The following is a 26,649-nucleotide window of genomic DNA, read 5'->3' on the forward strand; positions in this document are numbered from 1 at the left end:
TCCAAGATGGCGGCAATTACGACGGACAGTGATAAACATTTCTCCAATATTTTTCGTTTTCTCTCACAAAGTCAAGCTAGCTAATGCAAGAAAAGGAAGCAGTGATGGAGAAAGAAAGTATAGATAGCAATGGAATTCCCGAGAAAGGCGATTCTGGCCCTAAACTGCAAGGATCGGCAGAAAATACGGTATGCGTATGGACGTACTAAGGGTCAATAAGCCAGAATAAGCTTAACTTCCCTTCGCGAACGAAAGACCTTTTTCGTCTTTCACTTTCTTTCGACGACTGCTGTAGTTGGTATTTTGGTTGAACTTTATGCTTGCTTATTTCTGTGTATAGAAATGTGTAGTAAAGAGTTAAAAAGGCATGGTAAAAATTAAAACTGATCTATATAAAAGCATACCAAGAATATGTGTTTGTTAGATTCACTGTACACCGCGGATTTGATGGTATTGGTACTGTTGTATTTGTCTTTTTATGCCAGAAATCCAAGACAGGAGAGGTCAGTTCAAAAGCGATTGTTAAGTACTCGGCCCAAGAAATCTTGCCTTACTACAAATTACAACAGGTGACTACGTCTAATTTCCTGCATGTTGTTTGTAATGTGTGAGAAGAAAAAGGGTGCAATCTTTTTGAAAGAGTTGAAGATAAAATTGTAATGCAAGGATTCTTTACATTCATCTTGATGGATGACACAAAAATTCTGGCAGGGATATTTTGCTGAATGCTGAATGGCTGCTGAAAATTATGCCATACAGTTTTGTGTACAGCTGTAACTCTGAAGTTTTGTGATGAGGGTTTGGAAACTGAGTGAATCAAGTTCCAGTTTCCCTAATTATTAGGGTCATTAAACTGGTTGAACTGACTTTGAACTTCATTAACTCATTTTCCTAATCTTGTCTCTAAACTTCATGGTCTCTCAGCATTGGGCGATTGATTTACTCCAGCTGCAAAAACCTCCAAAAATGGATTCTTTAGCATGACCTGACAGCGATAATTATTGATGTGACCTGGTAAGAACATGGCTGGCATTAAAAAAAGATCACAAATCATGAAAAATTAAATTTGAATTTGATCCAATAATTTTAATTATTGATTAAAATCACTTTCATTTGTACTGTGAATTCTTTAGAATCATTCCCCATTAGAAATACCAAAGCTGCTTTGTTTTCAAATAAAATAATTAGACACTGTGCACCATAGCATGCATGCACTTGAATGGGTTTTTACTTTTATTTTTAGCAAAAAACTCCTTGGAATACCCTATGCTTTAATTTTAGAAAAGCTTAAAATATATTAATTTTTGTTATAGTTACGATTAATTGGTAACAGGACTTCATGTCATCTTAAATATGGTCTGTTATCATACTCGTGATTAAATGAATTGGACTCCCATCACTAATGCTGTCTGTTAACAGACTGAATTGGACTACATTCAGTCCTAATTGACTTTGTTAATAGCTAAAAAAAACCTAGAATTAGATTCTAAACTGTATAATTTATTGGCTTGTGTTGCTTTCATGTGTAGGACACCAACTTGAATGTTGCCCCTTCTAACTGGCTAAGAGATGGAAGGTTTTCAGAAGTTGATCACCACAGACGAGACCCTGTTGAATTCTCAAGGTTTGTACATGTAATAATAATAGCAACCTTATGCTATAGGACAGTAGAGAGAGAGAGAGGAAAGGAGACGCAACCCCATGTGACTAACATGGCTGTAATATGTTTTTAAAAAATTCTACAAAACTTCACTTTCCTTTAAACTTGACTTTTTGTAAAAGACCAGAAAACTCACATCTCCAGTCATCCACAGTGATTTTGGATGTGACGTCACCTGTCAAGCTTGTCAGAAAAATTCACGAGGAATTGTGCTTAGTTCCAAACCTCCTCTGCTCACTCGGATAATCAAAGTGGCCCGGGGAAGAGGCTGCAAAACACAGGAATGTTAAGTTTTTAATAAGATCAAGACAAAACACACAAGTAACAGCCCTGTTGTGTTTGTCATACACAAATGTTTAGCTATCCTGAACGGTGTAAGCTCACTAAATATCAGCAATCATTCAATTTTCAACTAATTTTGCATATTTTTTAAATGGGCATAATGGGTGATGTAAGTTACAGTCAAACCAATAGCTGGTATTCTAGGCACCGGTTTTTTTAGGGGGAAGGAAGAAGTCTTGTCTTGAGGTTGCACAAGGGTGGAGGAGGAGAGGGGGTGCCTGCTGCGGAGACCCTGGTTTTCCATTTACGTATGCCCCCCCACCCCCCGATTTAATTAATATGTGACCATGGGCTGCATCAACTGACAAAAATCGATTAAAAGAAGATTTTCTAATGACATGAAACCGACATCAGACTCAAACGGAAAACTAACCTTGTGACTGTATTTTGGTTATATCTGCAAAAAGCAGACGATGTTATTTTAAATTCAGAGCAAACAGGACTAACCCTAATCCTAACATGCTTACCTATAAAGTCCCGTCCAAGCTTTGTCAACAAAAGATGCTGCTATATTCATGTTAATCAGTGATAACGATTTCAATGAAATTCATCAATCTTTTGTCCCATGGCGCTTCAGCTGACGCGTACGATGTTATCCCTTCCTTGCTGTATTTTGTTTAAACAGTCCAGGTTTCCTTTCAAGCCACATGCTTGCATGCCCATAGAAGAAACCTCGGCTGCTTGAAAATAATGACAATGCTTGTGAAGACCGTCCCAGTCTTTGCATCTCAATACAAATAACTGGAAAAATAAACTTTCTCGGAACCTGGCTTGTGATACTGCTGAGAGATCTTCCAAAAAAATAGATGGTGCAATGTTTTTCGAAAATTAAAATCCAAATTGAAAATCTCTTTGAATAAGCTCTTTAAAAAACCCAGCCGTTGTTTTGTGGCACATGTGTTTTGTTTACAAGAAGACGAATTTCCATCTTGTCAGAAAGTAATTTGCATTGAGGTGATAGACTAATTCCCAAAAGGTGTTCTTAGCCAATGGCATTCTATGCTTCATCAGAGAACATATTAGGAAACTGAAAACTTATAGGATCTTCGTTACAGGTGCCTCCTCTCCCCTGTACGTGTTCCCCTCGTCTAGCCTGTTGAAAAAAAAAAGGGCCATCAAACTGGCAAAACCATGAATACTTGAAATATTTCAAGAATGTTTATTGTGTTGCAACCAGTCACAGCAAAGATCAGTACACAGGAACTAGCCACAAAACCACAATGTATAAGTGTATAAGTTCTTGGTTGCAGGTTTAATTTCCCATGCCTGATTGGCCTTATTTTTTGCATCACAATATATTCCAGAAATATTTTCTGGTGTTCATGGTTTTCCCGGTTAGTAGTATCCTATCTATTTGAGCAGATGAATTTTCTCTCCAGAACCCTCCTACTATCATCATAAAGTGAGTACATGTACCTATTTCTTTTGCAATAGTAATATTTCCCTTTTTTTACTTTTCAGTTTTGGCATGGCTCACAGTTTTGTTGATTCCATTAGTGATGTTGATGTGATTTCAGATGCTGAGGTAAGTAAGCTTACCTTTTTTATTCCATTGATTCTTTACTAATATCATGTATTCAAATGTACCAGTACCAGAATAAGGTTGGTGAAATTGCTTGTATTTCTGGTGAACTCTTTAGTTGGGATGACAACAAAATATTTCAGCATGACATACTTAATACAGTAAAAACCTGCATATAAGAACCTAGTCCAGATTAAAACTTCCAGGCTGAAATTGGCCTTTTTAATACCCAAAATTACAAGAACCTGTTTAGCCAAGCAAGATCAAGCAGGTTCTTACAAATGTGGGTTATGGTTAAATTATGTCAAACAATTTCACCAAGGAGTGTAATTTTAAGATTGTAGATTTAAGTGTAACAAGAACATATAGCTGTACTGTACCAAATTGTAATATTACAAATAAAAGCATTGCAGAAATACTGTATATTTATTAGGACCAAACCCAAGTGTATTTATTTTTCTGGTTGTCAACGAGTATATCTCCTTCTCAGAAATCAAGAACCGTATTAAACCTACTAAGCCTAAATTGCCAATAAGTACCCCAAGAACCTACTTTGCCAGACTTCAAAAAAATAGCCTGTTCTTAAAAATTATGCAGATTTTTACCGAATATTTTGCTGTTAGTCATTTTTTTCTTCCAAAACAGTATTTAATGTAATTCCCTTGAAAAGGATGTACTAGCAGTTATTTTTCAAACTTGGAACAATGCATGGTCAGCAATATATTATTATAGTACATTCAAAAACTGCAATAAAAAGGTGGGGTCACTGCGCTTATATTTTCGACCTGTGTGCCTGTACATGTAATTCTGAGTGTTTTTTCATAGTTGTGTACAAAATGTTTTGAAACTTAAACAAACGTCAAAAATTCCTGTGATATAGCAAAAACCATGAATCTTACTAAAACCTAAAATTTGTTTGTTTCTCTGGGCTTTAATTTTTGAGCAAAATGGCTCTTGAAAAAACAGAGGGAAATGGACAGCTTAAACTTTATCTCATACTTCTTTGTGGCTCTAAATACAGAATTTCACATCATTCATATCTAAAAAATTACAACTTCTACTATCCAGATTTTTTTCTTCTTTAGATATTATTTTTTGTGTAGCCATAATAAGTAAAAAACAAATTGAAAAGTGGGGTCACTGTTCTCGTGTAATTACAAAAAGACAACTAAGGGTCAATTTCATCTTCAAATGAGCATTTTGCACCAAGGGACTAGGGTGAGTTTCAAGACAAACAACCTTTTAGCAGGGAAAAGTTATCACAATGGTTATTAAAACCATTTGGACTACAAAAGGGACCATCAATACCTCTCTTCAGGTGACTGTTGAAAATCATCGCCACCTTTGAAGTCGCAATGCTATGCCCAGTAGGCAATGCGCAGTGCAAAACAAGGGAATTTCCTTAATACTGATATAATTATACGGTCACACCCTGTTAATACACACACCGAGGGGGCCATAGAAAGTGTTTGTATTAACAGGGTGTCCATCTTGAGGGGGTTGAAAATTTTAGAGAAAATGTAAGGACTTTTTTCCCCAGGGACAAAGCTAACTCTCCGTAATAATGAGGTTTCCATATTAAGTGGGTGTCTGTAAAGTGGGATTTGTCGACTGTAGTTGGTTTATAAGCATCAGAAATGCCTGTATTGTTAACTTCATAAATTTTTTTCCAACTCAGAATATCAAGAAATTGCTCAAGATACCATACAGGTATATTATTCTGCTTATTGCTTCTGTCTACATATAAAGATATGGTCCATTTTGACCTTATACATTTGTAGTTGGTCAGTAACACATGTTTAAACAACTAGGTTGATGTGAATACGGATGTCATATATATTGCATTAAAATAATACCTTGGATGTCCTAGTGTGATATACTGTATTCTAATCATTTGACCCAAAAAATGTATCATGTTCTACTTCTGCGAAAGACTCACTTGGAAGTTTTCCACTGTCATTTTATTATTAATAGTGCCAATACTGAAGTGAGCTTAGCTGTTCATAGAGTGGGACAAACATTGTTATTGGATTGTCTGGATGTTCCAGCTCTCATATCTTATGCTTCTCAGGTTCGTTTACCTGGCTGCTTTTAAGCCTCCCTTCTTATAAGTCCTCCAGTTATATAATGTCCATCTAACTCAGTGATTTTTTTACATCTGCGTCTTGCATCCCTGATGTCCCTTTTTTAAAAAAACGCCAAAGACGCAAAATAATTCATAGCATGCGACCCGTGGGATGCAAAGATTGATCAGTCTGAAGATGTTTATGTACAATATCCTGTTTGTGTGATTTCTGTGCCTTTTCTTGTGGCTGTTGTTTAACAAGGTATATTTCTTTTAGTCTTTGTTGAACTTTACGATAGAAGAAGTAATTTATTCCAGTAATTTGTAATACAGAGTTTTGGAGTCTCTTCAGATTAATTGTCTGCATGGTTACATAAAGGCCCCCAAAAATTCAGTTTTGGACTCATTGTTTTTTGAACTGGGACTTAATGGTTCTGGACTAGGACTAATGATTTTTTGCAGGATGAGTCCCAGGACTCACCATGACTATTTGTAACAAAATCACTGCTACCCAGAGTACAGCTTTAACCCCTGCTGTAGCTCCAATTATAAGTCCCCTTCCTAATTTGATATTTTATTATGATGTTTTGAAACTTTTTAAAGTAAAGATTGGTGTATAATAATGCAGTAAGCAGTTTTTTTTAGTGCTTTTTCTATTCCAGTTATAAGACCCCTGGGGAAGCCCCTGTGTTTATAAGCCCTATGACCTAAAACCCCTTGTGAAGATGTGTAAGTCCAGGGCTTATAAGTAGCAGTTTACAGTAATTTATTTTCACTTATAGTCTCTATGATAAAGAGGACTCAAAGACCTTGCATCATTATTGACCCCTTCATGTTGTTTTAGCCTCCCAAGCAGACATTCTGTTGGCATAGGGATTTTGATGGAATTTTGACAAAGTCCTAAAGAACGTCTGCTTAGGAGTCTACACCTTTTTATAACTGATAATAGGCAAGGTTGTCAAAAGTAGCCGGCTGCCGCCTACTTGGTTAGTATCGGCCGGCTCCTCTGCTTGGCATTTCTTTATGGATGGTGTTTTTCAAATAAAATATCCCTGGACTGGCTGCTTACTTTGACAACTCAGCCGTCTACTTCAAAACTTTCTGACAACCCTGATAGGGCATTCCCATCACCACTTACATGTCCTCCTATCCCTTCGCAGCCGTCCAACCCATTAGCAATGAGGAATAGTGGGCATTTGACAATTGAGATTGTCAGGAAATAGCAAATATGTTCGAAGAAGGTTTGAATTCCAAATTATCCTTTGGGTAAGCAGCTTTCACATTTTGCTTACCCATACAGGACCATCGCTTCTTTGCCTTGGCTAATGATATAGTTACCAGTTGACTGACTTGCATGGACCCTTCAGGTTAAAAAGTTACTCGCCGCAAAAGAAATTCTTCTTGTTCTAGATGAGCGAACAGGACTTTCTTCAAGTCCTGCAGACATGTAGGTAGCCTGGGGGGGGGGGAACCCCATATGAAAGGGCGGGGATGCTCGTCATCCCGCTTAGGGTGTAAATTTCGGATTGTGGTCCCACTTAGGGTGTTCTGGGCAAAACGACATTGAATGTAACCGTAAAGGTCTCTTGTAGGGTTAAAACAGCGTGTGGTAAAAGTATTGGATGATAATGTCTTTGCCATCAGTAAATGTCACTAGTTTCATAATTTGTCTGTGTTTTTAAAAAAAGGTTGGGCCACGTCTCAATTGGTCTCCTTTGGGGTTTAATTCCTTCAAAATTGCAGACGAGGATCCCAGCTCCTTTCATATTGGAGTCACCTCCCTGGGGTACATATAGTAGGCCATAATGTGGTAGGCGTCTTCCAACCTTGAACAACTGAACATTTTCAGACAGGATGATGGGATCACTTGAAGACAAATAGCTTACTTTTGCAGATCATCCCATAACAATGCCTGTGTGATTATTATTTTGCAGGGCAGAGATGGCAGGATCTATCCCCAGTGGCTTTATGACTTCTACTGTGAACAGACTGGTATTCCAAAGGTATCTTTAAATTATTTTCCTAAAATGATCAGCATTGTTTTAAATAATAACTCTTTGTAACTTATTTTTGACCACTGAGTTGTCATTTCCATAGGATGAAAGCTTTCAAAAGAAAAAGAAGAAAAAAGACCAGAAAAAGTTACGGCACATCTTTTCAAAGTTCCTGCACTACAGGTAATTACAGTTGAACCTCTATTAAGCAGTCACCTTTTGAGCGGCCACCCTCTATTAAGTGGTCAGCAATCAAAGTCCTGAAATACTAATTGTACAAAGGAATGGGGAATTAAACTTAAGCGGCTACCTCTATTAAGCGATCGCAACCACCTTTTTGCTGTCCCAACGAGAATGTGGTTTCATTTCCTTTTTCTTGTTGGATTTATTTTGCTTTTTAGTGATTTTGGAAAACGGAGAATGAGATTAAAACTGCTTTGAAAACGTTCAAACCAAGAACAATAAACTTGAACTACAATGCGTACATGCAAGTTATTTGCCTTTTAAGTTGTACTTAAAAGTAGAAAAAAAGTAAAGCGTCCTTATTTTACATTGGAGGTTTGAAAAAGTGATCCTCTGACCAACAAGCCAGCTGACACGCAATCCACTCATTATTTTTACCTCCCTCTCTCCATCAGTGCTCCATTGTACGGGTACTTAAAGCTACTTTAATACTACATGGAAATTATTAAAGGAAGGAAGTGATAAAAGGGGTTCGGGGTCACATCCGGGAATCGAACTTGGGACCTCTTGCACTAGAAGGCTGGGCATTAGCCAACTGTGTCAATCTTTGGCCCTGTTTTGGAAATTGAATTGATTATCTTTTGTAGTATTGTAGTGTAATACATTAAGTGCGTTTTCTTACTTCTTGACATTATAAAAGCATTCAGAACGTAAATCCAGATGCTACAGGTGATTCAAGCTTCACAACGTACCCTGCACCAGGGCCCTCGTGTTTTGCTGCTGATTCCTCTGGTAGCAGTGCCCATAGTGAAGGTGTATCCTTTAGTGACCCGGTGCCTGGTCCTTCTAACGAGTCAGCTCACAGTGCAGATTTATTTGCACCTGATATTCATGAAGTGGATTCACAGGAAGAACCTTTTCAATTTCCTCAGGTAATATGGGAATTATCATCACCATCAGTATAAATAATCAGTTTATTAAACCCTTTTGGTAGTGTATAACACTAAATTACAAGAGAGGTCAAGAATACGCAGAACACATAATTACACATGGCACAGAAGACAAAAACAGTTAAATCCTATTGTAACTGTGGGTAACAAAATTACTAAGGCGGTCCGTTCTGACAAGGTGGAATTCAGAACGAGAAAAACCTGACCTCAACCCGTACCCATGAGCGACATTCGTGGGCTGCGGCAGCAGGTGTGAAAGGAACCCGGACTCCTTGATGTTAGATATAAAACGCCTGCAAGCCTCATCACGGCGAGGCAAAAGTGTAGGCAAGCCACAGCGCGCACGAGTGCCAACTCATAAGAGCAATCTGGAAAAATTATTTTTAGTGCAGACTTCTGCACGCTTTCCACCAATTGAACCAGACAGTTGGGTAACGCGGCCCACACCGGAGATGCATATTCAAAAATGGGCCGCACAAGGCTACAATAAACCTGAATGTATCATTGTCATTGTCATCGTTATCATCATTCAAATGAAGAATGATCGGATCAATTTTAGGTTTCTGGGGAACTGCCCACCTACCCCTCCCCTAAGCCAACAATTTGCTCTAAGTGAACTGTAAGGGTTAATGTTGGCTTAAGGGAGGGGTAGGTGGGCAGTTTCCCAGAAACTTAAATTGATCCCAAGGATCCTCGCTGTAGTGAACGCAATTTATGCAATATTCAGCACCTCAACGAGATTTGAACCTGTGACCTCGCGATACCTGTGCGACGCTCTTACCAACTAAGCTATGAAGCAACTGTATATTATAGTAGGCTTGATTCTTACTTTGGTGGTGCTTTTGTGTTATTAGGTTAACCGAGACTCGTCTTTCCAGCACAATGTCTTGTGGCAGTTTGAAGACATCCAGATGCTTGTAGGATCAAATCTTCCAATCTTTGGTGGTGGAAAATACCCCGCAGTGAGTTTAAGACTGAGGTTAGCCTTCAAAAGCGCTTGTCTTTTTACGTAGAGATATTACCGTAAACCCTCTATTAAGCCCCCCTCTCAAATAAGCCCTCCCTCTCTAAGAAAGGTATTTTAACCCCCCCCCCCCGTTCGTATTTGTTTTGATCTTTGGTTGCAAGACCTCTAACGTCATGTGCTTGAGCACTTCAATTTTGTGTCCTTGTGCTTTATGAAGAATTGATACCATCCTCTGGTTGTTTGGAAAAACAAGATGTTGATCCATTTCATAAACTAATTAAGCCCCGGTCCCCTCTCAAATAAGCCCCCTCAAACGTGCTTGAAATAAATAAGCCCCCACAGTTATATGCCAATCTACCTGTAAACAAAAAAATACATCTGATTATAATCCGTTCCGAATACTTGTATGCCCCCTGAAATATATCAGAATGAATTCGATTTATCATGACATGTTAAAGCTTATTTAAACACCAGTAAATGCAAAACGTATTTTGATCGGAGCGTTTTTTTCCCCGTTTTAAGCCCCATCGGTTGTAAACCCCTGCATGTACAAGCCCTCCTAAAACTCTTACGAAAATGTAGAAGTCCAGGGTTGACGGTATAGTATACAGTGTACATGTACGTCAGATATGGATTCCATTATATGCGGGTGAAAATATGCTTGAATTAAACATATTTAGCATTGAAGCAATCTTTGCTTTTGTTTAGGTTCTCTCTCCAAGTGATGCTTTTTCGGTTGTGGATTCTAGCATTTTATTATTATTATTATTTTAAATTAACGATGTTTTTTTGTCTGCTCATCAGGGAGTGTGGAAAGCCAATAAACGTATTAACAGGGCTGGATTATTGGCTGGATAATCTGATGTGTAATGTTCCAGAAGTGGCTATGTGTTACCATTTGGATGGAATTGTACAAGTATGTCATTAATGCTGTAAACAATAAAACAAACCAAACATTTATAGAGCTGAAAATGTAAGTGTCAGAGGCATGGTTCCGTTGTCCCTGCAAGCAGTGGCCTCTTTTCACTGGTATTCGGTGGGCGGGAGGGAAACATTCTTTTTTCCTCTAGCCTGTTCCAGGCTCTCAGATAGTAGGGATGTTACGTAAGTGTAAGGCACGCGAAAATACGTGCCCGCGATCACGCGTGATCTCGTGTTCGCGCTGTCTCAATTTCGCGGACCCGACGATCTCAGAACCTGCAGCATGCTACTTTTTCTCCTGCCCGCCGAATGCCTGGTGGGATAGAGGCCTCTGTTAGCAGGGAAGGTTGCGAGACACAAGACATCTTGTTGCGCTACCTTTTTAAGATTCCCAGCTACCGATAATTGGCCCTTTACAGATTAACAGTGCAAAAACACCTTGTTGGGACCTAAATGATCCAACGTCGAGGAAAGAAATAAAAGAAAATTAAAAGAAAATTACTTCAACTGGAAGGAGCCCAGGCTAAACTGAATGCCGTTATCATAGAAGGGCAGTTAACAGAACAATGATATTGGTGACATTTGTAGCCTGTTTTTTTGACGGCACCGGGTCGCTCACTCAAACTCCCTCGAAAGGGTTTGGGTCGCGCGGACCGTCTGAAAATCCAATCATCCTGGCTATTGCTTGAAGAAAAGTTTTGATTAACCGCGTTAGCGTTAGGTGAGGGTGACCTTGCTTTGTTATGTAAATCTAGTTATTTTTATGCTAACTAGTATTTTTCAAGGACCATTTCCATAAAAAAGCAAAGCAGGTTTGTATCAAAACAAGATCACCTTCAGCCTCACATTCACTCGAGGGCTAGGGTACTAAGTCCACAACGGTAAAATGGTCTTCTGCTCCCTTAGAATCTGTAAAATATTTGCCATAATTTGTTTGATGCTGATCGCGTATTGTGTTCTTGCTTTTCCACTGTTTTTTCTTCGAGATTTCTTGTTATCGCTTCAATAAATTTATCTTCAAGATTTTCACTCTTGGTCTAGGCTGTAAAGACCCCGTGTAGTTCTAAAATTAATAAGTCATTTTGTAATTCAAAGAAAAACATTGCCGAGTTATCTATCTCATTGTTTGAGCTTTCTGGTTTCTTTATATGCAGTACTATGACCTCTACAAAACAGAAGAGCTTCCAAACTTGGAAGCAAGCAGCTTCTCTCCAAAGGTAACATTTGTTACTTATCTTGTGAGTCACTTTTCACCAGTTGCTTTTTTTACTTAATGTCCTTCTTTCTTAACGGTCAGCTTTCTATTCCCCAGGGCCCGGTTCCTGAAAGGCCAATTAGCGCTAATCCAGGATTGAAACTTTGTTGCGTTTTTGTGTTTTACCTTCCGATGCATTACTTGGAGTAACATTTGGTGTTATCTTTACTGTATCTCGGAGTAAAGGTTGAACAGTATTTTCTAAGCTCGAATTGCATTTTCTTAGACAAGAAAACCTCGCTTAACGTCCTTAACATTTGACTTAATCCTGGGTTAAACTTAACCATCTTTTGAGGAACCGGACCCAGGGCGACTTTTCAACAGCAGTCTGACTGTATTGTGTCTAGGGTGTGAACAAACACATATGTCGAATACGCCATATCCTTGCTCTTGTCTCATACCATGAGCACAGTACACGCTAGAAAGGCACTCTTGAGTCAATGATTGACTCTGTATTGTTCGAGCTGCAAGGTTATATCTGGGGACGGGTTTTGTGCAGTAAACTTGTTCTTTTTCTTTGTCACTAGGTTGTTAAGGATGTAGCGCAAAACATCTTGTCGTTCATGAAGTCGAATTGCACCAGAGAGGGACACACGTATTGGCTTTTTAAGGGTGAGTGTGTTGTTTGGTGATTCCCTCGCTTCAACTCTCGAACCTGACATTTCATAAACGGAAAAGAGAGTTTCGAAAAAGAAGTTTTAAATTTAGCGGTGCTATTCCTTAGAACTAACTCTCGAATGAAGCAAAACTCGCCGAGTCACTCCCTTCATTTAAGAAGTTTATTAGAATGTAGTTGGGTCTAGCCCAAGTTAACTTTTTATCTGTCTTTCTTTAAAGTAGTATGAGAAGTTATTGTAATAGTAGTTTAGTAATTTGATGTACGCATTTTATATGTTAGCACGCCCTCCATGGAAATCAGCCAAGTGTTTTTGAGGCTAGCTTGTTTCTCTTTTGATTTGAAAATTTTTAAGTCAAGTATTACCTATCCATCTTCTTAACCTAAATGCCCGACTACGTTTGATGAGTGACTACCTCTCATAACAGACCCCTTATTCAAAACACCATTGTCGTTGGAATGCCCTGTAGATGGCCACATTTGGCTGAGGAGTGACTGTGACCACTTTAGTGTAGATAATTTAGCAGTATCCATTGTTTTAAACCTCCTGCGAGCAAACACTTGACGGTTGGTCTGATTTTCTGCACGGAAAAAGGGGAAACATTGCTGCAGAGCGAGTTGAATAGCGATGTTGAGCGTTTTACGAACCACATCAACCTGTCTTCGAACAAATCAGGTTGTTAACAGGTTAAAACGTTGTGGTAAAACACTCAACATCGCTTTTCAACTCGCTTTGCAGCAACTCGTTTTTTTTTTGATAACGTGGCTCTGTTCGTATTAAAACTCAGATATTGTCTGCAATGAATTATTTCGGCGTAGATTTGTTCCCGATACAGAGCTCTGTAGTCCAACTGTGGTAAACCACGACAAAGTCCTCGCATTTTGGATTGATCGCTTACGGGAAGTTTAACTTTAGGAAGTTTTCTCTGAGAATCGTGTGTTCGATTTATTGCAGCAACGGGGAGCGATGTGATCAAGTTATATGATTTGACCTCAATTTGCCAGCAGGTATGGCTTTCTAGAAAGCCTGAATACAGTAGAACCTCGATAACTCGAACTCGGGTAACTGGAATTCCGCGCTAACTCGAACTAAATTTATTTCCTTTCCCTTGATCACAATTTCACTGAAAGCCACTCCCGACCGATAACTCGAATTCCTCGCTAACTCGAACTGCATGTTTTTCGTTTGCCTTCAGAGTTCGAGTTACCGGGATTCTACTGTACATGTTATTCATGATGATTCTTTATCATTGATCAGAGAAGCAGCGTGGCCGAGGGATTAAAGCACTGGAGGCGCCAAGTTCAAGTCCTGGCTTAACCGCAAGCTGGATTTGCTCTCGCTGGTCTTGAGTTCAACTCCTCGGTCACGCTTTGTAAATAGCCAACTGGGTTGCCTCCGGTCAGTAGGGATTCTTAACTCTGTTGTGTTCTTTTGGTTGTTTGCTCAGCCCCTTTAGCCTTTGCGCTATAATCCTATCGAAAGTAAATAAAGAAAATAGTTATTTATTTTATTATTTTTTTCTTAACACCTTCTCCTCTGCGTTACTTAACTGATAGAGAACGGACGACAACACAGAGAATTTGTTTACTGTTCCAGTTGCTATGCTGTTCTACAGGTTCGTATGACCCGCTATCTATATCAGTATTCATTGAATTCAATTCAAGATCCCAGTTAGTGTCAATATGTGGTAAGAAAAAAAGTAAACAACGAGCCTCAGAGGTGTTGGTCGTAATTGTTCTTGTCCATTCTGAAGCCTTCTTAACTGATATACACAGCAAAGTGGAACCTGTCTCCTCTTAGCGCTTATCCAGTTCCAGGCTCTCAGATAATAGGGATGGCGTCTAAGTGAAAGGCGCGCGAAAATATGAGGGCGTGATCTGGGAAAAGGGGACGGTGGCGGGAAAAAGGAGCGAAGTTGCCCATCCTCTCCCTAGTTTTCTCCCGTTTTAATTTCGTGTTCGCGCTTTCTCATTTTCGCGGACTCGACTATCTCGCAGCCTGGAACAGGTTACTTAGCGCTCAAATGTTCAAAGTTTATTTGTAGTTAAGGTATTTTTCATATCGCCTGGAACGGCAGGTACAAAACCCAAGTGACAGGTTTCAGGTCGCAAGTCAGGGTAGAGTACAGGTCACCGTGTTACGATTAAATAAACAACGCTTAAAGTGTCTCCTAGACGCAATCACAGTCCAAAATAGAGTTTGAGCTTAGGGGTAAACTGCTTATCTCAGTTATTTATCAGTAGAGCATTGACGTGCACTTGTAACCTGTGACCTGTGATCTTTGTTTGATACCTGCCACGCCTACTCCTAGAACCGTTTTTGTCTCAGTTTCTTCTTTTTCTTTTTGCCTTACTTTGAACAGCATCAACCATAGCTCTCGACCAATCGGCACACGTAAAACTGATCGCTCTATTTTTGTAAAACAAAAGCTGATTTATTTGTTTCATTTATCCCTCACCAGAGTTGCCAAGAACATGATGAATCAGTTGCCACTTAGCGCAGGGTGAGTTCTTTATTTCTGAAAATGGATCATCAGGAACTCATTTTAAAAATATGCAGCCTGAGAAAACAGCCGACATTCCGCGACGCTACCACTGGTTTCCCCACGAAATGACGTGTGAGAAGGGAGCGCAGAAATTCCATACTGATGACGCGTCACACCGGATGATCTGGATAGTGATGCTGATTGGTTGAAAATTTGCTTCATCCAATCAGAAGCAATACCCAGATCTGCGTGGTGTCGCGTCATCAGTATGAGATTTCTGCGCTCGTTTATAAGACGTCATTTATTTATTTATTTATTTATTATTTATTTATTTATACAGGAACATCTGGTTTAGCATGAAGCTAATTTAAACAGATTCCTGAAAAGAAAAAAGTAAAACAAAACAAAACAAAGCGATTAAAAAGATTCAAGAGATAGCCTGGCGCTTAAAAAGCCGCTTCGCCAAGGACTAAGACGTATTTAAGTCCGTTGCAAATCTTATTATTAGAGGGGACGGAAATTATAGGCATGTGCACCATTTGATCCTTAAACTACCCTGGTATTTGGTGGTTTTAGCTAAAGGCAGCCGCAACTGATCACGTTGTCTGGTAAAATGAGAGTGGATTTGGTGTGCGTGCCTAAATTCACTCAGCGGAATTTAGGCGGGGAAATCAGAGATGACGTCGTGAAATGTAGGCTGTTTTCTCAAGCTAAAAATATGATGCTTTTCCTCTTTTCAGAGAACAAGGGACAGTCCGCCAATTACTTAGTAACTGCCTACTGCTTTTAGACAGTGAAAGATTTCCCGAGGTAAGACTTTCTTTTACCATGATTTCATGATAAAGTGTAGAAACCCGCAAGTAAGAAGTCCATTACTAAAGAACCTGTTTAGCCTAAAATTTGAAATAGGTTTTTAGTTTTTAAAATCTACAGAACAATGTACACTCACAATGTGTACACTCACCTTTTACCTGAAACCGTTCTTAAAAATCGTCTCAAATTTGTGACTATTTCCATTGAATCGACGCTAATAGAGGCCAAAAATTAATTTCATTAGTCCACTCGCTTTCAGATTTTCGCATCAGCAAGCTACTTGTTATCAGACCTTTTTTCGCCCGATGATGTACACGCTTTGCCTGCCATCAACACAACTGAACAAGAACAGGCAACAGAAGATGAAGAAAGTTACGAGGCCGACTTTTTAGATATTTCTTTTGGCGAAGATGAGGAAGATGACACTGCCGTTGCTTCGAAGGTACTAGTTGCTCATGTTGAGACTCGTGTGTTAATTAATATAGTGACAAAGTTAACTTAAGTTTACTTGGTAGCTTTTCTCTTCGCATATTGCATTTTGCTTTGTTTTTGTTCTTGTTTTCGTCTGTTTGTTTCTTAATACTTAATAATATGAAGTCTAGCGTACATATGTTGCACAAAGTTTTATGTCAATGTATATTTTGTGTATGATAAAATGCATATCTATGTAAGAAAGTTATCTCTGTACACTGTACAGTCTGGCTTGCCGCGATTAGCTCTGCACTATTTGCAAGCCAGACTAATTGAAGTTGAATAAAGGTTAAGGTTAAAGATTAGTTGCTTTCAAGACTTGCTCCCCGGGCTTTTCCTTTTGGAAAATGGAAAAGTGGCCCTTTTCATTTTTTTATGGAAAAGCCCCTAGGACTAGGTTGATTTGCTTTCTTTCAATCCTAGTAACGTGATGATCAACAGGTAACATTTAAATTTGCCAAAAAACCCAAAATCTTTTAACTTTGATATGTGATTTCCTTTATTTCCTTTTCAGTCTGTGGATGTAACAAAGCTATCTACGCCTGTGACCCAACAAGATGACTGGATTAAGGTTAGATAGAAGCACTATTAGTTGGCTCATAGTTAAGGTATTCCGCAGCGATTCATTGGGTTGCAACGACAGCTGCGAAGGCAGCGAAAACGGCTAAAAAAAATGAAGTCGCGTTTTTTCAAACGTAGCAACCGCGTGAACTCAATTTGTAAGTAACGTTTTTGCTGACGTCACCGTCATGGTGGCGTAAGTTGTTTATTATAGAAGCGACAGCGACCCAAAAACATTTCCATAGGGTAATCTGACAGAACATCGTCCCACTCAGTCTTTCTTAATCTTGAAGTATTTTTCTGTGGCATAGTCTGTTTGCAGGCATTTTATAGCTCGGGGCGAGTCACTGATGTCTTGCCTTGATCCTGACCCTTTGGTCTTTTCTGTCTCTTCACTCAGGTTTCGAAGCCGTTGCCATGCAACGTCGAGGAAAGGTGTAAGGTGGCTTTGTCGTATATCGTAAAGGCAAGTACACGTTTCAATGAAGTTTGCAGTTATCTGAAGAATAGAAATCTAAGGTATGATGATCTTTTTCATTCCAGGGCCTTGCATGTGTTAAGAAGCATTTAGTACCAGACGTTGACCCTAGAGAAGACGACCTTGACATAAGCACAGAAAGCAGCTCTTCGGGTGAAGGCATTTCCTCTTCACACCAGTCTCCATCTTTCAAAAACGTTGATGCAAAATCTAGTCCCAGTCCACCTCATGCAGTGATGCCTTCATTGAAGAATCAGCTACAACCTTGCAAAGCAAAAAGGACACCGCTGGTGCTAAAACGGCAGGCTCGTTGGCAAGACAAGACTGCTGGTTTGTTGTTCCGTAAGGCGGGAGCTGTGTACCATTCATTAGCGTGTATGTTTAATTCAAATGGAAAATTCGGCAGAGGTTTGAAGAATTGTAGACTTGCATTCAAGTGCCTCGAAGCTTCCCGTGCCTTTATTGCGGAATCTGACATAAAAGAAGGTAAATAATTACTGCTAATTTTCTTTCAAATGGTAAGCACTCCTAGTTATCATCTCTCTGTAAAGGGCTTTTCGAGGATAAAGGGGAAAAAATGTAAGCAAACCCGGAAATAAAACTGAAACATAATATTAGTCCCAACTTTCGTCACAGAGTTGCGGTTGCATAGCATTTATCCCTTATAAAGTTCAACTTCGAGAACATGTTGTGAGGACAGGTTTGCCCTGAAATTGGTGTTGAACGAAATCAACAGCCATAACATAATGGGACCCGTTATGGTTGTTGACGAAATTAGAGGTGTAGGGGCTTACGAATAGACTCGCCTGGTAACACCTTTTGCATCCCCGAGAGATGGAGAGACCGATCCAACGTTCTTTCTTTTCTCGTATTCTCTGTAGATGATCAGTTGATGATCGAAATCTTGTACGTGTGCGGAGATTCGTACCTGATGCTAGCGACTTGTCAGGAAAATCTAGCTGTTCATCAAGAGGATTTCCACTTCAGGTCTGACGAAGACACGTTTATATGTGAAGCGGCAGCAGATTGCATTTCAAGCGAACAAGGACATTCTTCAAGCGTTAAATTCGTGTGTGATTTGGAGCAAAACATGCAACAGAGGTAACCATACAGCAGTCTTAAAGATGCCAACATATATATCCACTGACACTGCTCGCAGTCGCATTCGTAATGTTACAGTTTCATGTTGGCTCTGACTGATGAAAAAAAGCACTGAAGACGCATTTTTTGAAGGTTTTGTGGTCTCCATATGAAATTGCTATACTCACGAATTCTAGCAGGAAAATGACCCAGGGTCGGTTCCACGAAAGATGTTTAAGTTTAACCCATAGTTTTCTTCTAGAAACTGAGCTTTTAAAACGTTTCGGAGCCTCTTCTGCAAGATCCAGAGCGCTTACCGTTTGGAAAATTTCTATCTGGTTTTTTATTTCACACCGAAAACAGGAATAAGATTAGGCTACACCATTTACAAAATACCGGCAAATTAAAATATGACAGAAAATTTGGGTCTTTAGGGAAAAGCGGGAAAAAAGTAATATCTTTGAAGGAATTGCCTTTTTTGCGAAAAATCTCCACCGGCATGAACCTTTCTATTAAAATTCTCACCGGAAATACCCGGTTTTCCGTACAAAAGGCAAGCAATTGCAGTTGTGATACCACAAAGTGTTCTGGTTTGTCCGTAATCCGTTCGTTGTCTATTTTCTCTTGACACTTTAGTGTTAGCCTATATGACGCAGCACTTCAACTTTGCACCACGTCGACCAAACTTCCTCTTGTGGTGAACATCACCAAGCGGCTTGGAAATGTGAAGAACGAACTGGGCGTGCTCTATATGAACAAGGCCGCTACCTTAATAGACAGCGGCGCAGAACCCACGTTACAGGAGAGAGACCTATGGAAGAAAAGCTTTTCGAATTTTGAGAGCGGGATTCGTACCTTTGACGTTATAGACGACAGGTTAGAAAAAAAATTTTTCAGTTTTTTCAGCTTCGTTAGTGTTGCTTTATCTGTTAGGTTACTGGTCGTTTGGATACAAAGTCGTTTCGTTATTCAGTCGAAGTGTAGAAAGTTTCTCGAACTTGGCTTAAAGAACGACGAATGTTCACCCTAAATGTTTTTCCTCTTCGAGAGTTGCGCTACTTGAAGTGGTCAAAATTTATGTGCAATTTCACTGCTTGAGTTTGTATCGAAACGACCGGTTTCTGTTTGTTCTTGTCAGTCTAAATTCCGTTAACATGCGGGTAAACTCCAACCTGATAGGAAAGCGAGATGAGTCCCAGGACTTAACCATAACCATTTCTAACAAAATCACTGCCCATCAAAGTGACCCTGGTTCGTATCCCAGAGTCCTTGTTCTTGCGTCAAGGGGTTTTTATCTAGCTACTTGTCTTCGTATAAAACCCCCCTTCTGCCTGTCCCTCTCCTCAAAACCGAACATCGATCAGATTTGATCCGAATACTTTTCAGTGTTCTTCTGGTAATATAATCTGTGAATTACCACTTTTCCTGGTTGTAATAGGCCATTTCGGAGTTGCCTTAAGCCTCTGTTTCCGAGCGAGGCTAAGTGTGGAGTCATTGATATGAAAATGATCCTTTATTCTCTTGCAAATAAAATTCATTTTCACAGCAAAGGTTTTGCACTCAGCCTCGTTCCTAAAATAAAAGTTTTTGGAACTTGGAAATGGTCTTTCTCATTCCCAGTTTAATCTAGCCCCCCGCGCATAGTCGCCAACGACGTTCCGCTGGTCACGAAAATGATCTTAATAATTCGGGGTACGAGATTGATTTTTATTAAAAAAGCGAGTGTCGGCGCTCATATTTTACCTGTTTTCTCTCCCCGCAGTGCAAACAAAGCTTTGCTGCTGTCTAATTTAGGAAGATTGATGCGGATATGTGCCCAGGCCGTAGGAGGCGTAGAATCTAAAATCACTGGAAGGAGGGGAGAGTTCAGTCAAGAGGAAAGAGGATATTTCAACAAGGTTGGTTAACAAAAGTTCATGAAGATCCCAAGAAAAATCCACTTTCTTTTTGTAAAATCCTTAGAAATATATAGTACTATCTGAAAGTTCTGCCAAAGAGGTTTCATTTGAATCGTTACACCACAGAATTTGTACCTTGTGAGCAGTGGTCTCTCAAGGCTGGACGTTACGCTATCAAGGGAGAGAAACTACAGCGAGCGATCGTTTGCTTTTCCATCGAGCATGCGCGTCCACGTGACGCCTACGTCAAAACGTCAAATGACAGTACTTCCTCTTGATTCCCACGAGAACGTCAAAAAAAAATTGTTTTAACAAGCAAAACAGGAACTTTGCTCCCGCATCACACTTTTTTGTACACGTCTTTTCCGTTTTTGCACGACTATGACGTGAAAATTTCACGTTTATTGGAAAACGTAAACAAGCGACGATGAAATTTTATTTCTATTTTTGAACTTGGATAAGGTCCCTTGGAATTCAACTGCAGTTGGGTTCGCCTACATTTGACAAAGTAAGTGGTTAGGAATAATCGCAATAAAGACTGAAAGAGCGCAAATTCACAGCAGGCTCGCGTTAAGAGGCAGCTGTTATAAGCGTAAGCAAATGCGCGAGAGCCTTAACTTGTTTTAAAACAGGTTTTATCTTAGAGTCATTATTTATTTATTTATTTAGTTAGTTATATATTTATTCGTTCCAGGCCTTTGAGTTTTACAACAGAGCTCTGCGTTGCCTGGCGGACAGAAAAAAGAACCCAGAAGTATGGGATACAGTCACGTGGGAGCTCTCTGGATCGTATTTCACTATGGCTACACTGCTCCAAGACTTTGCTCCTCTCTCTACTTATGCCCAGGAACAGGTAACTCGTGAACTACTGTATCAAAAAAGGACTCTTGGACTTCTGATATGCAAACATAGCCAGATTTCAATCACACCTCGTCAAACAATGGGAGGCTGTTAACCATGTAGCATGTTTTAGACCCTCAAATGTGGGGAGAGGATCGAAAGTAAAAAATTGTTGGCAAAACACGGCACTTCTGTTTTTCCTTATTTATTTTATATTTCTATTATCTATCTCTTCTTTTCTTTCCGTGGTAAAGCAAAGAAAATACCAGTCGTCAAACACAATATATGATTTCTCATGCAATTTTTTATTAATAGGTTGAGAAAGAAGTTACCGAGCTGATGATGAAAGCTCTTCGTTTGTGTGAATCCAGTACCTTGGTGAAAATGTGGCAGACTAGATCCCAGTCTTCACGCCAGCTCGATTATCGGATGTTCTCTATACACCACCGTCTGGCGTCTCTCTACCACAATTCCTACAGAAATCAGGTGAGAAAAACTGTAAGATTTTTCATTCCAAATCTTCCTCTGTTTCTGACTGGCTAAAATCCCACGCAAAAATCATCGTCACCAACTACTGTCGACCAAATTTGGAAGAATTTTGCGATATGTGAAAATGACGTCAACTGTGCAGCAAAAGATGGTGACCATTGTTTGTGACGTCACAGGCCTCCAGTAGCGCCACCACCCACAAAAAATACCTCATCTTGTTGAAAAGATCAAAGGCTTTCCATTGAAGGTAAAATCTTTTCAAAATACTGCAACACATCAGCAACTCTAGGGTTCCATCAACCCCCTCACCCCCCTTGTACCACAGTGGGGGTATGAATTTGCGCGTACGTCCGAGAGTTAATTATTATATTTCTTAGTAAGTATTCGCACTGTGATTGGTAACTTAAGCTGGCGGTATTTTTCTCACGGACCGTAGATTTAAAGGATTGTTTCGTTGCAGTTCGTGACGCAAAAAAAAAACGAACAAACAAACAAGCATTGTCAGTAGTTCGTTTCATGTAGTTTTCGACTTAAATGGGTATGTCTAGTATAAACGAAAGTTTTTGATGACTCGAAGCCACGATCTTGGGCGGTTATGTTTAGGATTGATGCGCGACGATCATCAACGGCCGTTCCACTTGAATTAAATTCTTAAATGTCCTCTCAATCTCTACTTAAACCCAGCGATATAATAAACATCTTCCTAACCTTTCGTGCAGTAAGGCTTCCCCTTTTGTGGTTGTGTTAGCAATTCTTCTAGTTATGCGACAGGAATTTTACGTGATTTCCGTACCCCTCAATACGGGTAGACTCTTACTTTATTCGAAGAAAATGACCTACCGGGTAGCTACTGAGTAGAGTGATAATGGGGCATACTAATGCCCCTTCATTGCATTTGGAAAACCAATGCCTTCTTTGGTCTGAACACGTGATAGGTCTCTCCCCGCTAGCTGTCTTCCTGGGTGGAAACTGTGCATTTTGAGTTCTTTATTTCTGTGAATAATCACTCACATTAATTTCACCAAACAATACATTCTGGAGGTACTGTTTCCTTCGGGAAATGCAAGGAAATTAACCGGCCTTTTGAAATATAATATGTTCATCTTAACAAGTGTTCCCGTACGAAGAAAGCGCGCAATTTGGAGTGAGAGCAAAGTACCGTAAAATTCCGAAAATAAGCCCATCTATGTATAAGCCCCCCAAACTCGTGACGCAAAAAACACTCCGTTTAATCGCCCCTCCGAATATAAGGTAAATTTCCTTCCAACTATAAGCTAGCCCAATTAAGTCTGAAACACAAATTTCCCCTCAAAAAGGGTCTTTATTTTCGGAATTTTACGGTAACAAGGTTTGACATTCCTTGAATGTCTTAAAGGGGCTATACCACGCTCTTTGTTAACTTTCAAAAAAAGATAATAATTGGTCCTCGCATTATCAACTGATATTAATAGTCCAGTTTTGTTATTTAAGACTATACTTGGGCATTGGAACTGTTTCCTGTCGTCTGTCGCTACGGATGGCAAGGATGAACATGGACTGAAACTTCAAAAAAGTTAGGCCAACTTTTTCACGTTTTGATGCTATGCCTGCATGAGTCACCCCGTCCCCCCCCCCCCCCCCCGCCCCCACCAAAAAAAAATTATAAATGGTTAGTGCTCCCGATGAAATATCTTCTTCACAACCTTAAAGGAGCATTTTGGGTTTGGGTAAAGGCACTAAGTAATCGCTCCAATTCGGAATTGACCTAAAACAGCAATATCCTCGTGACATAGCCTCTTTAACCCTTTAAGCCCCAATATCCACATACAAATTCTCTACACTGATATTCATACATTTCCTTAGAGATAAGTTGAGAGATTTTAATAAATGATCAAAGCGTTTCCTCTTTGGTGATCAGTTGATTAATTCTCGTAACAGTATCTCTTGACAACGTATAGACATTGTTAGGAGAAAATTGATGCAGGGATACAAAATGAAGGTCATATGGCTGCATCGTCCCCAGGCTTTTACGGGTAAGCCACTGTGAGCGACTGAAAACGAGGCACACTGATATCGCATCTTTTTTCCCGTTAGGTCGTTGATCACTCGAAAAAGAAAGCACGGTCGCTAGCTGAGCTTCATTACGGCAAGGCTTCGGCGAGTCTAAGAGCCCAAGAGTACCCCTGTGAGTATATACGAATCCACTTGGAGCAAGTCGCCATGTGCGAATACCACGTGACAAGTTACGGTGGATCCGCGGCGGTGGTAAGGACTTTACAAACTGCTCTGGAGCATATTTTTGCAACGAGAAGAGCTTTGGAATATTTAGGAACGTTGAAAGACGAAATAGGCACTGGTCAAAGTCAGGCCGCAAAGATAGAAAACAGTGAGGAACACGAACTCTCGGAAATAAATTTTGACGAGTTGACAAAGTTGGTTCCGATCCTGGAATCGCGGCTTACGAACGTGTTGAAAGAACTTGTAAAGGCAAACACTTTGTCAAAAAATAAAGTCAAGTCGAGTAAGGACTGGGGCGGGCTGGAGGCGGCTAAGAGAATGTACTCTGCTGCATTGAGGAGAAGTGCTACCAGCGTAGATGAAGAGATTGTTGAAAAATGCCGGAGAGTAGCAGAAACACTACAGAATTTAGAAAAAATAAAAAAGGAAACCCGGTGATATAAATTGGGCTGTAAACAGCCAAGAGGACGTATTTTGTTGCCTTGAGAAAAGGAGCTACCTGTAGAGACGAACAGGTCGTTAAAAATACCTGAAAGTTTAGCGACCGTCGGACAGACCAGAGGATGTACTCTGACGCTGTACTTGGAAACTTATAAGTAGAGATCAAAGGAATGCGGACTTGAGGAAAACAGAAGAAACGTTGTTGGGTTCGCCAGACTCTAATAACGAAACCCGTAGTTGTCAAGAGACGTAAAAATAGCTGAGGGACTGTCAGCCTGCGAATACAGCGAGGAGAGAGAGCTGTATTCCCAGGCTAAGGGACCCCTAAGGGACTGTATTCTCAACTGGAAGTTCAAGACGTTTTGCCATCGGTATCCTTCATATATTTCCTCTGTTCAGCTTTCACCCTCTGTTGACACCTTTCCAGAGCTGCAATTAATTATTTTATTTATCGGATATTCGGGACCTCAAGATCCGAGAACGGTGAAGGCGGAAGCACAGACGTTTCTGGACGACGGACGTCAACCGGAAGTGAGGCCTTTTCTCTTTTAATATGCCTTGACGCGACCAGATTTGTATGGCTAGGTTTCTTTACTCTAGACGATTTGCCCAAGAATTTGTTCAAAAGCACGGCCGAGGAGTGCAAAAAATCCACTTCCGGTTGACGTTCGTCGCTCAAAAACGTCGTTGCTTAAATTCCCTAATCATCGCCCAATGTTGCTTAAAGAGTGAATTCGCGTTTTTTTTTTTTTCAATCTTCATCGCGATTATTCCGCCTCACTTACTTTGTCAAATGTTGGTGAACTCTCCAAGAGTTTAATTCCTAAGAATCATATCTAATCTCAGAGTTCAGAATGAGAAGGGGAATTTTGTCCTGTCTCGTTACGTAATTTATAGCGATACTCACGCTTACGTCACCCATTGATATTTATGTACCAACCAGAAGCGCATTGATTCTTGAAACAAAAGTTTCTATTGTGCCACTCGTAACAAAAGCGATGTTTATAAACAGTGATGTCTCTTATAAAACGTGAAATCAGGCGTTTTTACGTCGCACTGTCGTGCAGTGACGGCAAAGAAATGGACAAAAATTTGTGCTACACGTACGTCGTCGTCGTCGGATCTTAAGGTCCCTATCTACAGCTCTTCCCACCTTATATAAAATATCACAAAGAAAAATACAGGCACAAGAATGATAATCATTAATAAAGATGATGTGTATTTAACCCATTCGCTCCAGGAAGTTTTGTTGAGAAACGTCTCGATTCAATCTAGCCCGAAAAAACCAAAACTACCCAAATACCCTGTTTATAAAGCACTTCGCAGCCCTTTGTTCTGAGGCTAAATATCAGCCTCTGAAGTTCAGGCTTCGGGAATCCACAGAAAGCACAATTCGAGACTTAATTTTCGCTTTCTTTCCTACCGTCTTCGTTTGCTTTCTTGCCCCTTTTTATGCTGGGCATTAACCAGTCTGCATTAACTAGGCTTCATTTCGATGGGAAAAGATTTGGGGAAAACTTTTAGGATCGTAAGATTTAGTGATGGATGGAAGTGCATGTGGGAAGTGGTGGGTTTTCATTGAAATTTTCGAGCCAACTTTACATGGCTTTTTTCTACCTTCTTTTTTTCGTGCTCATTCGGTGTGGATTGAAAGCTCTCTTCCCCCTGCACAAGTTCAATGCCAGAGTTGTCCATTGTCGTGAAAACTGATAACGCCAGCTGAAAGTCGTTGGTTCCTAAGACTTCTATCTTTAACCTAAATATTCTCGTTTCTTCTTCTTGTGGGATCAAAATAAGCCAGTGCAATCAACATGATCAAGATATTATTTGATCTAAAGAAGGGGGCAATTGGGATTTTCACTAGCGGTGTAGGGTTTTGTTGCTGTTGTTTTGTTTGTTTGTGTTTTCTTATTCATTAGCATTAAGGTAAAGGTTCTGCAGTTTTAAAAATCAGTACAGCCAGCATTTAGAACTTCTGTGAGATTTTAGGCTATGTTCATACTGCACGGGATGAATTTTCGACTGGCTGAAAATTTTGACTGGACACTTGGTTCACACGGGACCGTTCAATATTTGTGCTCTGTTCACACGGAACTTTGAACCGCCAGGCGTCTAAATATCCGTACGGTTAAGGCGGTTCCGTGTAAACGGAACACCCAAAAGCATGAATTTTCAAGCGGTCAAAAATTCGTCCGGTGCCGTGAGAACTTAGCCTCAGAATGCCTTTTTAGAAACTTTCCCCTTGTGATCGTTATCTCTGGCTTTTGAATTCTATGGCGTTTTATTGTGTGTTAACGGTTATTAAATTTTTAGCGGTGTTGTTTCTCAAGGTCTTTGTAGCAACACTCCACTTAGACACGGGGCGAAAGTGTTCTGTGGAATCATCAAATACACATTGTT

General features: G+C 39.9%; 1 protein-coding gene across 1 annotated transcript; it reads left to right on the forward strand.

The window, feature by feature from the left end:
• LOC140933195 (erythroid differentiation-related factor 1-like) lies at positions 1–25,509 on the forward strand. The gene is made up of 27 exons (XM_073382709.1): positions 1–188; positions 486–569; positions 1,530–1,624; positions 3,464–3,527; positions 5,203–5,234; positions 5,499–5,595; positions 7,524–7,592; positions 7,687–7,766; positions 8,467–8,698; positions 9,571–9,695; positions 10,488–10,599; positions 11,759–11,821; positions 12,387–12,471; positions 13,431–13,483; positions 14,033–14,091; positions 14,938–14,979; positions 15,702–15,771; positions 16,034–16,216; positions 16,760–16,816; positions 17,207–17,272; positions 17,350–17,770; positions 18,166–18,385; positions 19,001–19,240; positions 20,127–20,262; positions 20,957–21,115; positions 21,418–21,588; positions 23,665–25,509. Exons 1-27 carry the CDS (start codon positions 84–86, stop codon positions 24,244–24,246), a joined length of 3,702 nt encoding a protein of 1,233 aa, XP_073238810.1. The 5' UTR covers positions 1–83; the 3' UTR covers positions 24,247–25,509.
• The last annotated feature ends 1,140 nt before the right edge of the window (positions 25,510–26,649 follow it).

This window comes from Porites lutea, chromosome 4, assembly GCF_958299795.1.
Source record: "Porites lutea chromosome 4, jaPorLute2.1, whole genome shotgun sequence".
NCBI lineage: Eukaryota > Metazoa > Cnidaria > Anthozoa > Scleractinia > Poritidae > Porites > Porites lutea.